The sequence below is a fragment of the Rutilus rutilus genome (genome assembly GCF_951802725.1).
Source record: "Rutilus rutilus genome assembly, chromosome: 11".
In the NCBI taxonomy this organism is placed as follows: Eukaryota; Metazoa; Chordata; class Actinopteri; order Cypriniformes; family Leuciscidae; genus Rutilus; species Rutilus rutilus.
In genome coordinates, this window is record NC_140216.1 from 38,314,493 (window position 1) to 38,329,173 (window position 14,681).

At 39.2% G+C, this 14,681-nt stretch overlaps 3 protein-coding genes across 4 annotated transcripts in view; 1 reads left to right on the plus strand and 2 right to left on the minus strand.

Annotated features, from left to right (window-relative positions):
* The window catches only part of LOC311300159 (uncharacterized protein), a 44,260-nt gene extending 39,257 nt beyond the window's left edge, over nucleotides 1-5,003 (plus strand). The window contains exons 15-17 of the mRNA XM_084424292.1: nucleotides 2,729-2,902; nucleotides 3,775-3,948; nucleotides 4,502-5,003. Coding sequence (XP_084280418.1) covers nucleotides 2,729-2,902; nucleotides 3,775-3,948; nucleotides 4,502-4,508 — 355 coding nt within the window. The 3' untranslated portion in view covers nucleotides 4,509-5,003. The remainder of the gene's footprint in view (nucleotides 1-2,728; nucleotides 2,903-3,774; nucleotides 3,949-4,501) is intronic.
* Nucleotides 4,637-10,768, minus strand: ggcta (gamma-glutamylcyclotransferase a). Of its 2 annotated transcripts, none has more exons than XM_084423873.1 (4): nucleotides 10,325-10,768; nucleotides 8,346-8,491; nucleotides 6,895-7,027; nucleotides 4,637-4,967 (listed from the first exon to the last, which is right to left on the minus strand). In XM_084423873.1, exons 1-4 carry the CDS (start codon nucleotides 10,460-10,462, stop codon nucleotides 4,842-4,844), a joined length of 543 nt encoding a protein of 180 aa, XP_084279999.1. In that variant the 5' UTR covers nucleotides 10,463-10,768; the 3' UTR covers nucleotides 4,637-4,841. The 2 variants fall into 2 exon arrangements, with proteins under 2 accessions (XP_084279999.1, XP_084279998.1); XM_084423872.1 differs by having other exon boundaries at nucleotides 8,346-8,509; nucleotides 10,325-10,743.
* A 370-nt stretch (nucleotides 10,769-11,138) lies between these two features.
* Nucleotides 11,139-14,567, minus strand: snrpd1 (small nuclear ribonucleoprotein D1 polypeptide). Its single transcript, XM_084423874.1, has 5 exons — nucleotides 14,434-14,567; nucleotides 13,781-13,857; nucleotides 12,585-12,776; nucleotides 12,265-12,483; nucleotides 11,139-11,275 (listed from the first exon to the last, which is right to left on the minus strand). The coding sequence occupies exons 1-4, from the start codon at nucleotides 14,445-14,447 to the stop codon at nucleotides 12,407-12,409; spliced, it is 360 nt and encodes a 119-aa protein (XP_084280000.1). The 5' UTR covers nucleotides 14,448-14,567; the 3' UTR covers nucleotides 11,139-11,275; nucleotides 12,265-12,406.
* Between the last annotated feature and the right edge of the window lie 114 nt (nucleotides 14,568-14,681).

Sequence of the window (14,681 nt, forward strand, 5' to 3'; positions counted from 1 at the left end):
AAAAAAAAGTACTACCAAAAGTCTAGAGTTTTGTAACCTTAAGGGCCGTGATCAATTGTAGGATTGTAGTAAATACAAACTAAGCTAAACCTATTAGGGACTTATCGATATGTAACTTTTGAAAAAATTGTAGGACAGCTACCTAGTAGTGCATTGCATTAATCCAGTCTATAAGTCATGAATACATGAACTAGCTTTTCTGCCTCAGAAACAAAACATGCTCCTAAGCTTGGCGATTAGGTCACTTCAGCCGGACTTCCCTGTGACCTTTTAGGTTGTTGGTTTTGTTTTTATAAAGAATAAATCTACAGCTGTCGCAGACCAGATCAGGTGGGAGAAAGAACACTACGGGAACCACATCCTGGCCTTAAGGGAGGTTCACATGTGGAAAATACATCACATATACTTCCCAATTGGGAAGTACCACACATGGAAAGAAGTCTCTGCGGTAGGTCCTACCTACAGAGGGAGGAACTACTATAGATGCAGCGACTAGCAGCAGAGATGGTGTCACAACCACGCCAGGCTCCACCCTCACACAATCACAGCGCACTCCCTCTCCTGAGTACTGATCACACACCTGCACATCATCAGTACTGCAATCACCTCTAGCATTTAAGCCTCACTCTCAGTCTTTGTCCGGTATCGTTTGCATCAAGACGCTAATGCTGTTCTTACTACTAGGACTGCTAATCTACTTACCAGTTTCCTTGTGTTATCTCCGAGTCTTCTTCGTTGCTCGAAGTCTCCGCTATTCCAGTGTATCTTCATCTGATCTCCATCTGCAAGTATACGAACTGTCTCATTCAAGTTTAATCGTCTGGATCTCTACTCACCCACGGTCCTTCATCTGCACTGCCGATCTTTCACCTGGTTGTTCAAATAAACATTCCATTACCTGCATCCTTGTGTCTGTCCCTTCTGTCTTGTAACAGATGGAGCCCTGCCTAGGGAAAGACACCTGGTTTATCGACAGGGAAACCTTATCGTGGATGATACATCATATGGGATTACCATGGGGAATCACTAGATATGGAGCATCTAGCCCATGTATTAGGCCTAGCGTTGAATTCCTCTGCTGAATTCAGCAGGGTGTTGAAAAGTAAGAAACATCCAGGGTTCGCCAGTCTGGGGAATTCACGTGGACATAAAAGCGCATGTTATCACCTCAGAAGGGGAAAGGTGCTGTGTGTGTTACAATTTCCTGATTGGTCTAGGGGAGGAAAGCAACAGCAAAAATGGATGGTGGGACTGTGGAAATGGAACTGTTTTACAACAACCCCAAAATAAACACATTATATTTTATAAAAGAAAGTAGTTTTTATTTACAAATCAAGCAAAAGAAAGAGAGGGGTATCAGATTCAGAAGGGGATATTGCCAAATCAACAAACATAATCAGTCTAACTCCTTATTAACCAAACTACTTAAACTGAACTAAAATAAACTAAAATAAAAAAGTACAGCAAAATAAGCTAACCCCCCAGCTAACATAAACGGGAAAAAAAGTTAAATTCCAATATAAAATGGCACCCACCTCCCTACTAACCCCACAAATAAAGAAATAAATGATTAACTAATAAACTTCAAATAAACCAAAAGCAAAACTGATCATAGAAGTTAACACTCACTTCTGCCTTTTAAGTCTCAATCATAGTAATTACAGAGAGACAAAAGAGAGAAACTCGACTTCAATAGGTTTAACACAAATGAGGTAAAGATACACAACACCACAAATTACTTGCTTCAACACAACATCAAGTCTGGGAGATGAGACCTCAAACTGTTGCACACAGTCAAGCCACCACCAACACAGCATTGATGATGGTTGCAGTTGAAATACTCTCCTTCCCCTCCCATCATCCAATCACAGCAGGGCATTAATTATTGGCATCAGGTGGGAACTGAAGAGAGACCAAGAGAGAGAAAAACAGAGCACAGCTTGGGCACAAACAATCAAACTGTAACGGCTCGAGACGTCCACAGTGTGCAAGTGGAGCACCTGGCCAGTTGCCCGCAGCAACACACAGGACGAAACTGGCTCGACCTGGAGATTGTTGAATCTCGCGAAGGTATTAGGCGTCGCCCAGCCTGCAGCTCTGCAGACGTGTGAGAGAGATGCGCCATTGGCTAATGCCCAGGAGACGCAACACTCCATATGTCTACTGTCCCCCAGAACAGACAGAGCTACTCAGATCAGACTGTGGGAGGATCCCTGGGAGGTGAACAGATCAAACTGTGTGCTATAGATTTCCCAGCAAAGGTGAATGGAAATGAGCTTCTGTCTGCTGACATCCATTTGGCTCTAAAGAACAAATCTGAATGAGTGGAAGCACGCTGCATCCTTTTATACCCATATGTCCGGGGGGGGGGTGGCACATGCAAATTCCACTCGCCAATTCTCATTAGCATTTTCATAAATATCAGAGTTGTTTTAGGCTCTCAAATGTGACACCTAGTGTCCGTTTCGACACAATGTTGAAGTGACTAACAGATAGGGAACTTGCACAGCTATATAGAAGTCTGTCAAGTCAACAAAAAATATGAATATACAAAGAATAACTAACATGTACAATATTTTCTGATTCATATCTTACAGAAGTTTTTCAGTATTTTTTTATATTTATGTGTTGAGAATTTTGTGGTACTTACATAAAACAATTAAATGTGAAGTTCCTGCTGAGCTGTATCCCCTGAACTGAGACTGAAGAGTGTTATTATTCTTTACAGGTTGAGTTATTGTGGTGTCACAGATATAGGTTGTGCTGCTCTGACTTCAGCTCTGAGTTCAAACCCCTCACACCTGAGAGAACTGGATCTGACTGGAAATAAACTAGGAGATTCAGGAGTGAATCTGCTCTCTGCTGTACTGAATGACCCTGACTGTAAACTGGAGATACTGAGGTAAATCATCTGAGAGCCACACACACTGATACTTACAAATTGTTTATAGTTATAGTTCCGACAAGGATGTAGGATAATCTGTAGCGTTTTACCCAAATGTACCTAGTATAAAAGATGCCTCACACAAAACACAGGTGAGTCGTTAGACAGAACACAGAACACGTTATTTTTTTAGAGATGTGGTGAAGGTTAAAATAAGCTGTTTTGCAAGCATATGTGGTTTGTGAGTTTGCTGTTGAATATGGTTTGAATATGGCGGGGCAGAGGCGAGCTAAACAGATGACGACAGCACTGTGATGTCGAAGTCATTAGTAAACATTGCAAGATGGCTATGGATGAACACCAGTAGTTTGAAACGGCTTTAGCCGGTACAATGAATGAGTTAGACTTGGCCTTTTATCTAAAAGAGGAACAGAAGACGGCGCTCGAATCGTTCCTTTGCAAGAAGGACGTTTTTGCTGTTTTGCCGACCGGATACGGCAAGAGTCTAATCTACCAGTTAGCCCCACTGGTAGCTAAGCGTATGGGGCTCTGGATATGTCACCCCGTGTATTGTTGTGATTGGTCGTAGTGTTAGCCAATTGCGTGCAGTGAGATTTTCAAATGCATGCTTGGTGCTGCCCCTCGAGCTGGCCGATTTTCATTAGTCGATGCCAGACCAGCAATCTTTCAGAGTTAGGTCTGGATTTCCAGGCTAGAAATTTACCCCCTTAAGCACACATTTAAGCCGGATGCACACTGTGCGATTTTGGCCACGATTTGGCTGTCTGAGACAAATTTTGCAAATCCTAAAAGAATCCCCTGATCCCAGGCTAATATCTGACCTGTAGATCCTGAACTGAGAGATTGAAGAATGTCATTGTTCTCTACAGGTTGAGTTATTGTGGCGTCACAGATGAAGGTTGTGCTGCTCTGGCTTCAGCTCTGAGATCAAACCCCTCACACCTGAGAGAACTGGATCTGACTGGAAATAAACTAGGTCAAAGAGGATTGAAGCTGCTGTCTGATCTGAAGGATGATCCAAAATATGAACTTAAGATGCTTCTGTGAGTAGTGATGATTAAAAATGGTCATATTTTAATTGGTTGTTAATGATTTTTATTACACCAATTTTGGAGATTTTCATGTTTGAGTTTTAACCCACTAGTGCAGGGGTATCCAATCCTGCACCTGGGGGGCCACTGTCCTGCCGAGTTCAGCTCCAACCCCAATTAAACAAAAGAAAAAAAATCTCTTTATGTTTCATTTTATTTCAAAACAAGAATACAACCATTCCCTGTCTTTCCCCCCAAAATGCTGCATTGTAAGAGTATTCTGAATTTGGCATTTTAAAAAGATAAATTTAAATATGTATCACCACTTTCATTATCATAAATAAAATAATGCGACAGAGGATTGTAAGTACTATAATGGATAAGAGTTAAATGTCCAATGCTGAATGGTTAATAGGGTTTTTAAAGATCCCATCTACTCTAGTTGACACCATGAATCACAGGGTTATTTTATCTCACTATAGTAGTGCATAGTTTGTTTTAGTTGTTCTTAAGTGGATCATGTATTAATGTTGCACACATTTGACTGTCTGTGTTTCACTTTAAGGTTTTAGATGTTAGTCTGAGCTTCTCTGGATCAGCTGATGGTGAATAAAGAGCCACTACAGACACATCACATTCAACACCATCAACAGACACAAACCCAGGGATCATCACAATTTTCACAATAATCCAATCTTGATTCAAAATCAAACAGAGAAACCTTTTATTCCTGTTGACATGTATACTGGTTCCCCATTTTACATAATAATATTGTTTGAAACAATATGTGTATCTTCTGTTCAAACCATATCACAATATATTTCAATTCAATGCATTGGTTAAAATCTGTGCATTTATTAATAACGGACTTGATAATTAAAGAAAAGTACACAATTTCCTGCAGCTCATTTCTCGATGTCTGTAATCTGGTCCAGTATGGAAGTGCCGCTGTAGTTGTTTGTCTCCAGTGCCAGAAGCTTCTGTATGTAGTTTTGAGGCAAGCCGTTCTGTTGAGCCCCTAAACACACAACCTAGATGAAGAATGAGACGAGATAAACATTCATATGAATAAGAGATTCATCATTGACACTTTTCATGATAGTCATGCAGCTCGACAGTCACAGATGTTAATGGTCTAAAATCATAAAGGGGTCATATTATGCCCCTTTGCGAAGTCTTGATTTTGTTTTTGGGGTGTACTAGAATATGCTTTCATGCTTGATTGTTAAAAAAACAACAACATTATTTTTCACATATTTAACATTATCACCTCTCTCCCCAGTCTGGCCCGAACGCGCTGTTTTTTTCTGTTTCGATGAAGCCCCTCCTTCTAAAATATGAGATTTGTTGTGATTGGTTAGCTGGCCTAGTGTGTTGTTACTGGCACCACTTAGCGCGTTCTGGAAATGTCACGCCCCTTACCATAACTGCGAGCATCTGATCAGGTCTAAATAAAACATAAAACTTATATTGGAACTAGGGGTGTCGCAATATACCGGTATTGACGATAATCGTGATATTCAAAGCATGAAATATCGACATCGTGTTAATTTAGAGCAATACAATATACCGGTATTGGCGATATTGGCGTTTTCTAGACGCAGCGCTCGTCCGCGCTAGAGTGAAACACTCTGTCCACACCCGAAAAAAGTAAGCTGAGCTCGCCAGTATTAACAACAGAGTTCTTCGGCTTCAAAGAAAACAGCACCTTAGAGGTGGTCGCACACCGGACGAGAAGCGCAGCGCCACGTCTTTAAAATTCAAACACATTCTGTATGAGTGTACACACACCGGACGAGAAGCGCAGCGCCACGTCTTTAAAATTCGAACACATTCTGTATGAGTGTACACACACCGGACGAGAAGCACAGCGCGGTTCTATTCGGCGTCTGTCCGCGTCGCCCAGCAACGGCTCAGGACCTTGTTCAAAATCCTGCTGCGACACAGAGCGCAGAAAAAAGTGTTCAGATCACAGACTCAGCAACTATTGTTTTTAATTGTACAGTATAATCATAACATAGTACAGACATTATCTCAATTCCATAATGTCCTTAAACATAATGATATTGCTGGCCATAAACTGAGAAAGTGCGTGTCCGGTGTGCAATACCTTGAGTTGTCATAGACGCGACGCGGCTATTATTTTACTAGTCATCATGGAATGGGAAACGTGACATTAACTGTTAACAGGGGGTTTCTGTGTTCATATATTTAATAAAAGGTGATTATTAAAATTAAGAACCCCGTTTTCTTTACTCATCTTATCTTTGTATTTGTACTTGATTTTTTTTATTCAAATCTGCTATCTGCATGACTTTATTGGCGCCAGTGCAACAACAGGTTTAAGAGCTTTTCAGTTCTTCAGGAAACCTTCAGACAGTGTTTGGCTTCAGTTTGAAACCAGATAAACTTCACATGCTTGTCTTCCTTCACAAAAATTTGCCATAGATTGAGTACCCCCACATAGATTCTATAGATATCGCGATATATCGATATCGTGAATTCTTTTGGCCACAATAACCATGGTGTGAAAAATCTAACATCGTGACAGCCCTAATTGGAACTGTTAGAAAACGCAACTAGAAATAATAAGACAAACTTACAAGTTGTGATCCACAAAACAACAGAATGTCCCGACAAAAGTGCTTCGTTTCAAGAGAAGCTTGTGTGTAGCCTGCATTGTACTCTATTAGGTTCTGAAAGCTTTCCTCCGTAAAATGGATTCTGTTAAATAAAATATCTCCCTTTGGAGTGGACTTTGAGCTTTGTAACCTAACAGATCTTTTATTATCTTCAAACAGTAACATTACAGACTAACTTAAGTTGAAAAAGTGAAAAAGCATAATAGGACCCCTTTAAAACAAGTATATTGAGAACATCTAAATCTCCAGTTAAAGCACATAATCCAGTTATGATTTGTTTTGGCCAGTCAGGCTTATGATGGGCAGTAAAATGTACCTTTTTATACTGTGGTGAAGGTGGACAGGGTCTGAAATTGTTCATCTTGTACGTCCGGCAGAGAAGCGGACCATCTTTTGTTTCTACTTTGACCTCTAATGGGCTGTACACTCCTTCATGAACCTGTTCCTGTCTGAAACACATGCGTGTGTATACTATTTTATGTAGGGTACAGCAGAGCTAAAGGCACAGACGCATTTGTCTTTATTCTTCTTCAAACCACTAGATGGCACAAAAATTTGTCCGATCCTTGACGGGATTGTGGACAGCAACGCAAAGTTGATTCTGCGCTAATTTAATCTAATACTTAATGTTTTTTTTTTAAATGTTGTAGATTTATGTAGTATATTAAAATCTATAAAATTCTTGACTATATTTTGAGAAAAAAGTTCTAGTTAATGTTTTTCAGTTTTGTTCAATGTAAATAAACCAACATTTTTCAATAACAGAATATGTAAAAGTATGCTATTTGAGGTAAAAGGCGCCCCTGCTGTCAGGGCACAATAATTAACACAATAATATGGCTGACTTTTCCATTTGTTGACATGGTTAGATTCAAATGGTAAATATCATATATTAAGTTGGGTGTCCACCTTTGAGATAATCATCATATTTATAATAAAACAATCATTTAAAAATGTAATATTAATCATATCTTATAATAAAATATAATTTGTTGTTACTACTGTAAAGCTATTTTAAATTATTATGGGATGTCATTCAATGCTTTCAGAATCTTTACTTCTTTTATAATTTTGTTTCTGTACTTTGCAAACAAACAAGAAAATTGCTGACCGCACACTGAATTCAGTTGAGGCTAATTTAGTCATGCAATTTTTTTTTATTTTATAAACTGCATGGTTCAAAAAGTGCAAATTTCTTTTTCTTCTCCTTATTTTTTTTTTTTATTTATTTATTTTTTTTACAAAAAAACAGGGAAATTCAAATTCTTCATACAAATATTAACTTATTCAAAACATTTTACTTTAGTTTTGTATCAAAACTTTGTGTATTTTGCCCAATGCTGGTTTTACCCCGTGTGCGGGGTTAAAGGCCCACCTTGCTACTTCATACATTTATACGATTTTTAAACAAAACATACCACTTTTATTTATTTTCACACAAAATCTGTTGCTCATCAATGTTCAATAAAAAACTATATATGTTATCTGCTATCATACACTATTGGATTATTAAAAAGTGCATTTTTCTTAAGGTGTGCCTGTATCCCCATTGTACCCTACTAAACAGTTATCTTTTCCACTGTATGTATATAGGAGATAATATGCAGTAAACAAGCATGATACACAGCTCCTTACAAAATAAATAAATTGACAGAAAATACTGATTTGAGTTTGTTCTTATTCTGTGGAAAGGATGCAATATCCAATACAATACTGATCATAAATACAAGTGATTTTGGCAGTCATCACAATGGCAGGTGATCTCACCGGTCTAAACTGGGCAGGTTTTGGTCGTCTATCCTCCACACGACCCCCCACACCTCGTCTCCTTCACTCTCCTGTATCGATGCGACTCCACCGTGCCAAGAGCAGTCCGTGCAGTCGCCCCAAAGACCGAAATCCAGCCTGTAGTCCTGAGACACAGTACATGCCTTACAAGACAATGATATATACCACAGTACTGTATGATTAACATATTTGTGTACCATTTTTGTGTACAACTAGAATGTATTTTAAGGTACTTCAAACAGTACCACAGTGGATGAGGATGTATTATGATGGCACTTTTTGTTTTGTTACTTTATTTACAGTATGTTTAAAGAGCCATTTGTTTTACAGACAAAACTACTTAAAAAATGATATACATACATACACTCACCTAAAGGATTATTAGGAACACCTGTTCAATTTCTCATTAATGCAATTATCTAATCAACCAATCACATGGCAGTTGCTTCAATGCATTTAGGGGTGTGGTCCTGGTCAAGACAATCTCCTGAACTCCAAACTGAATGTCAGAATGGGAAAGAAAGGTGATTTTAGCAATTTTGAGCGTGGCATGGTTGTTGGTGCCAGACGGGCCGGTCTGAGTATTTCACAATCTGCTCAGTTACTGGGATTTTCACGCACAACCATTTCTAGGGTTTACAAAGAATGGTGTGAAAAGGGAAAAACATCCAGTATGCGGCAGTCCTGTGGGCGAAAATGCCTTGTTGATGCTAGAGGTCAGAGGAGAATGGGCCGACTGATTCAAGCTGATAGAAGAGCAACTTTGACTGAAATAACCACTCGTTACAACCGAGGTATGCAGCAAAGCATTTGTGAAGCCACAACACGCACAACCTTGAGGCGGATGGGCTACAACAGCAGAAGACCCCACCGGGTACCACTCATCTCCACTACAAATAGGAAAAAGAGGCTACAATTTGCACGAGCTCACCAAAATTGGACAGTTGAAGACTGGAAAAATGTTGCCTGGTCTGATGAGTCTCGATTTCTGTTGAGACATTCAGATGGTAGAGTCAGAATTTGGCGTAAACAGAATGAGAAAATGGATCCATCATGCCTTGTTACCACTGTGCAGGCTGGTGGTGGTGGTGTAATGGTGTGGGGGATGTTTTCTTGGCACACTTTAGGCCCCTTAGTGCCAATTGGGCATCGTTTAAATGCCACGGCCTACCTGAGCATTGTTTCTGACCATGTCCATCCCTTTATGACCACCATGTACCCATCCTCTGATGGCTACTTCCAGCAGGATAATGCACCATGTCACAAAGCTCGAATCATTTCAAATTGGTTTCTTGAACATGACATTGAGTTCACTGTACTAAAATGGCCCCCACAGTCACCAGATCTCAACCCAATAGAGCATCTTTGGGATGTGGTGGAACGGGAGCTTCGTGCCCTGGATGTGCATCCCACAAATCTCCATCAACTGCAAGATGCTATCCTATCAATATGGGCCAACATTTCTAAAGAATGCTTTCAGCACCTTGTCGAATCAATGCCATGTAGAATTAAGGCAGTTCTGAAGGCGAAAGGGGGTCAAACACAGTATTAGTATGGTGTTCCTAATAATCCTTTAGGTGAGTGTATATATATGTACACACACACACACACACACACAAACAATATATATATATATATATATATATATTAAAATTAAAATAAATAAAAACTAGATGTAAATAAATAAATAAAAACTAGATGTAAATAAATAAATAAAAACTAACGATGTAAATAAATCTAACAGTACAGTGCTATGACGGATAGAAAAATGTGCAAATGCAGTTTATCCACAATTTGATCGCAGTTAACCCACTAGTAACCAGGTACAATGGTAAATGTAACGTTATGGTAGATTAGACTTCTAATGGCTATACGTTTGTCGTACTATGTGCTCGTGTCCTTTCATTAACAGAATAATAAGGTAATTATTTATCAAATAGTGTGTTTGTTTAACTTACCTGTATCCTGCCGACGGAGTGAAACACAGCTGATGGGTTTTTCAGTTGCAGTCTCTCTTTCAGTAAATTACTGCCATAAGCAAAATACATGAAACAACCCCTGGACGACATATTCACTAACGCCGTGGTTAAAGACATGTTACGGGTAGAAATAAAAACAAGCGCTTCAAAAACAAACCCTGAAGAGGACTTTCATAACCATCGCTGTGGAATCGGTCTCGTGAGTCGATTCTTTAGAATGAATGACTCGGCATCTTTCACAAGGAGAAAATGATACATTATATTGAGGTGGGAAATGCGAACAATTTTGTTCACTGTATTTGGAAAAAATACAATTAATGATAATTAACAAACAATTAGCATTTTGAACAACAAAACGCAAAAAGGTTTGAATCGACTCATTGAAATGAACCCGCTTTGCTAAACAGGAAAACTGACCGCTGCGGCGTCACGACCATCGTTTTCAAAATAAAAGTCCCACTCACTCGTTCGCATTAAAACTAGTAAAAGGTGTAAAAGCGCCGTTTAGGAAATGTTGGGGGTACATTAAGCCAAATAAATGTTATACAAATATAAAGACATATTTTGAATTACACAATTCTCAGAAATATGAACATAAATGTGTTTTAGCTATAGAAAGTATATTAAAAATCCCTTGTATTTTGATTTCCCATGACCAGCATACTCAGGATACGTGATGGTGAACGGAGAGGTTTTCAGTAACAACTTCAACAAATACACTAAATAAACTTAATAAATCTAATTTCGGTAATTTTTAAACTCACTTTTTGAAAAAAAATATGATCAGACCCCATCACTGGCCATTATATTTTAATGAAAAATTAACATTCTTCAGTACACAACTATACAAGTTAAATCAAGCAGTTTGGGAAGAATGTCGAAAAATAACCAGAATCATCACAGCCTTATATTAGCACAAACAGCTCAGCACTCAGGGTCCGAAATTAACTTTTTGGCTCACCTGCCACGGGGACTGGTAGATGAAAAAATCCACCAGCCAAGCATATTTTTTACCGGCCAAAATAATAAACAGCCCTTTTTTTTGTCACATACATTCATTTCAGTACTTTTAATTGAGATAATAGCATATTATGTTGAATACAAACATAAAAAATTGTCCAGAGCAAAATTTGAAATGTATAATAAAAAAAATAATAATAATAATTATATATATATATTGATCAAAATGAGAGAAATATATGAAATATTAGGCTACTATCAATGGGGTGAAAAAAAAATATATATATTTTTTTTTTGTCAGTTTTGTTTCCTGACTCATGTGCAAGGGAAGGCAGAACGTACTCGGCTAAGTTACTTACGTAACCTCGGTTCCCTGAGAGATAAGGGAACGAGTATTGCGTTGCAAACGCTATGAGAAAACTAATTTTATCGAGAAAAGACCGGCCATGCATGGTGTGTAAAGCAGAAGCAGCCTGGCCAGCGGCGGAGTATGCACGATCCGCGAGTGCTGAAGACGCTCTGCACGGCTTTGATGAGCAGGACACAAATGGGCGGCGACCGCTTCTTCCAGTGGCGGGAGCTTCACATATCCTTTTTCCTCAGCACCGTCAACAGATAGAGCGTTAACTGTACGTACACACCGCCGCCGACTTGAGCTGCAAAGAAGCTCTGGGCGCCCTGTCAAGGACGCTTGTCAAAAAGTACGGGGAAGCTTGACGCTTGTCCGCTCTGAATAGTGAGTGCGCGCGCGCGGCCGGGGCTCACTCACTCGCTCTCGCTCTCTCTCTCTCTGCTCGTTTTAGGAGGCAGAAGAGCGCGTGCGCGCTGACAATTTTATTATTTTGGTATGAACATTCACCCGCCACTGTGGCGAATAGCCTTTTGAGATATACTCGCCAAACGAAAAATCTACCCGCATTTGGCGCTTGGCGGGTGTTAATTTCGGACCCTGTCAGCACTTAAACAAAAGACTCAAAAACAGCTTTCAAAAGAAATGAATTTAATGTACAAAATGCAAACAAGTCAGAATCAAAATATTCTCCAAATAAAGAACAAAAAAATGCTGTACAAAGCGCACTAATGTACAGTGGCTTGAGATGTTCATCTCCTCGGCCCGCCGCGGCCACGTCCTCTTCCTCGGCCACGACCCCGTCCTCTTCCTCGACCCCGGCCAGCAACTGCAAGAACGGGAAGGAAAACAATTATACATTTTCACAGACAATCAATCAATGCTTGAGTTTCAAAGTCAGTCAGTTTAGATGATATTTCCGTAACTCACCAGCCTCTCTCTTCTTTGACTTGACTTTCGGCTCGATGTCGACCAGCAGCGTGTCCAGAGGAAGACTGTCGGGCAGGATGAAGTAGCGGATGTTGTTGCCACGGATACTGAGGGACTCCAGCTGAGTGGGCTCTCTGTTTTTCAGGGTCATCTTCACAGCTTTGAGGTGAGTGTTCATACTGACATCCACACCTGTTCAGAGGATTCAAAGAGAAAGTATAAAGTCATCGTTCAACTTAGGAATAGTTCACTCAAAAATCTCCCATAATTCACCCTCACGCCATCCTAGGTGTATAGGATTTTATTCGTTCAGACGAACACAATCAAAGTTATATGAAATAGTATCCTGGCTCTTCCCAGCTTTATAATCGCATTGAATAGTCAGAGTTTTTAAGGCTCCAAAAAAAGCGCATCCATCATAAAGTAATCCATACGACTCCAGTGGGTTAATAAAGGCCTTCTGAAGCAAAGCGATGCGTTTTGTGAGAAAAATATCCATATTTCTAACTTTATAAGTTATAATCACTGGCTTACACAACAGCCGTACATGCATTCAGAGTTTGAGAGTCGAGTCCCGGCGGAAGAGTGACCTTTGACCCAACGTATGACGTAGCTCCTCTTCTCTTATATTAAAAACCTTGTTTTAGACTTTGAATTTGTGACTGATGTTTTGTCTTGCTCCATCCTCTGTGTTTGTCAATTCTCACCTGAGCTTACGCTACACCTACACTGTACGTGGTGTCAGAGGTCACCCTTCCACCAGAACTTGACTCTCATGAATGTGTGTACAGCCAATGATTATAGCTTATAAAGTTTTAAATATGGATATTTGTCTTACAATGGCTTTGCTTCAGAAGGCCTTTATTAACCCACTGGAGTCGTATGGATTACTTTTATGATGGATGGATGTGCTTTTTGGAGATTCAAAAACTCAGGCTCTATTCACTCCCATTACAAAGCTGGGAAGAGCCAGGATATCATTTAATATAACTGTGTTCGGCTGAAAGAAGATAGTCATATACACCTTGGATGAGCAAATTATGGGATAGTTTTTATTTTTGGGTGAACTATCCCTTTAAGATTTCTTATTAAACACAAACTTAAAGAAGATACTTTGAGACCAGTGTAAAAAAAAAAGAAAAAGAAAAAAAAAATCATATTTTGTCCCACTTAGCATTATTTTAAATCATAATTACCTGTAATGGTGCCATGGACCTGTGTGCCATTCTTCAGCTCAATGGTGACTGTTTCATGGCTCAGTTTCATCAAAAACCTGTGGGATTACAATCAAAAACAAAGACTGAAGCACATATTCATCACAACAACAGATCTTACAGTATTAAACATCACATTTGAGGCATTATCAAATCCACTAACGTTACATACAAAGAGTCTTCATTTTTTAATTATATTTTTGTAGGAAATTTGATTGCGAAATTGTACTTAGTTTAAACCTATACACATAATTGTATAACATTTGCCTAATAACATAAAATATATGTATTTTGCAGATTGCATCTGTAGTAAAAAGTAACAGGCATTTAAAAGTGGTTGTTTTTGTTGCTGCGTTTGTTAGATTTAAGGCCCAGCATCTACAAACTAATGTCCCAAATGCATAATTTCCTAAATCCAGGGATAAACCCACGAAGTGTAAGTTAAACACACAGCTGCGTTTAAAACACGGCAGTAATGAGACATTCAAACAAACACTTTCATTCATTCCCGCCTGTTGAAGCTAACAGCTAACCAGCAGCTACATCAAATCTGACGCCATCCATTAACTTATATTGCATGTCGCTGCAGATACTTTGTGAATATTGATTATATGAGACCTATAGAAGTTTATTACCTGACGAGTTTCATGCTGGCGGTGGACTTTGAGTGAAAATCCTCCACCGAAGTGAGAAAAAATTATAGCGCAAAACGACAGAAAAGCGTCGGACGCTACCGGAGCAATGAGAGGAATCACTTCCTGTGCGAAGCGGAAGCAGAATCCTCGACGCAAGTGTTGCCACTACACTCCCAAAATCAACACAACCTTTACACATAATAGAATACACGTATAAAAAATAAATTATATGTAGCTTTAATTGTAAA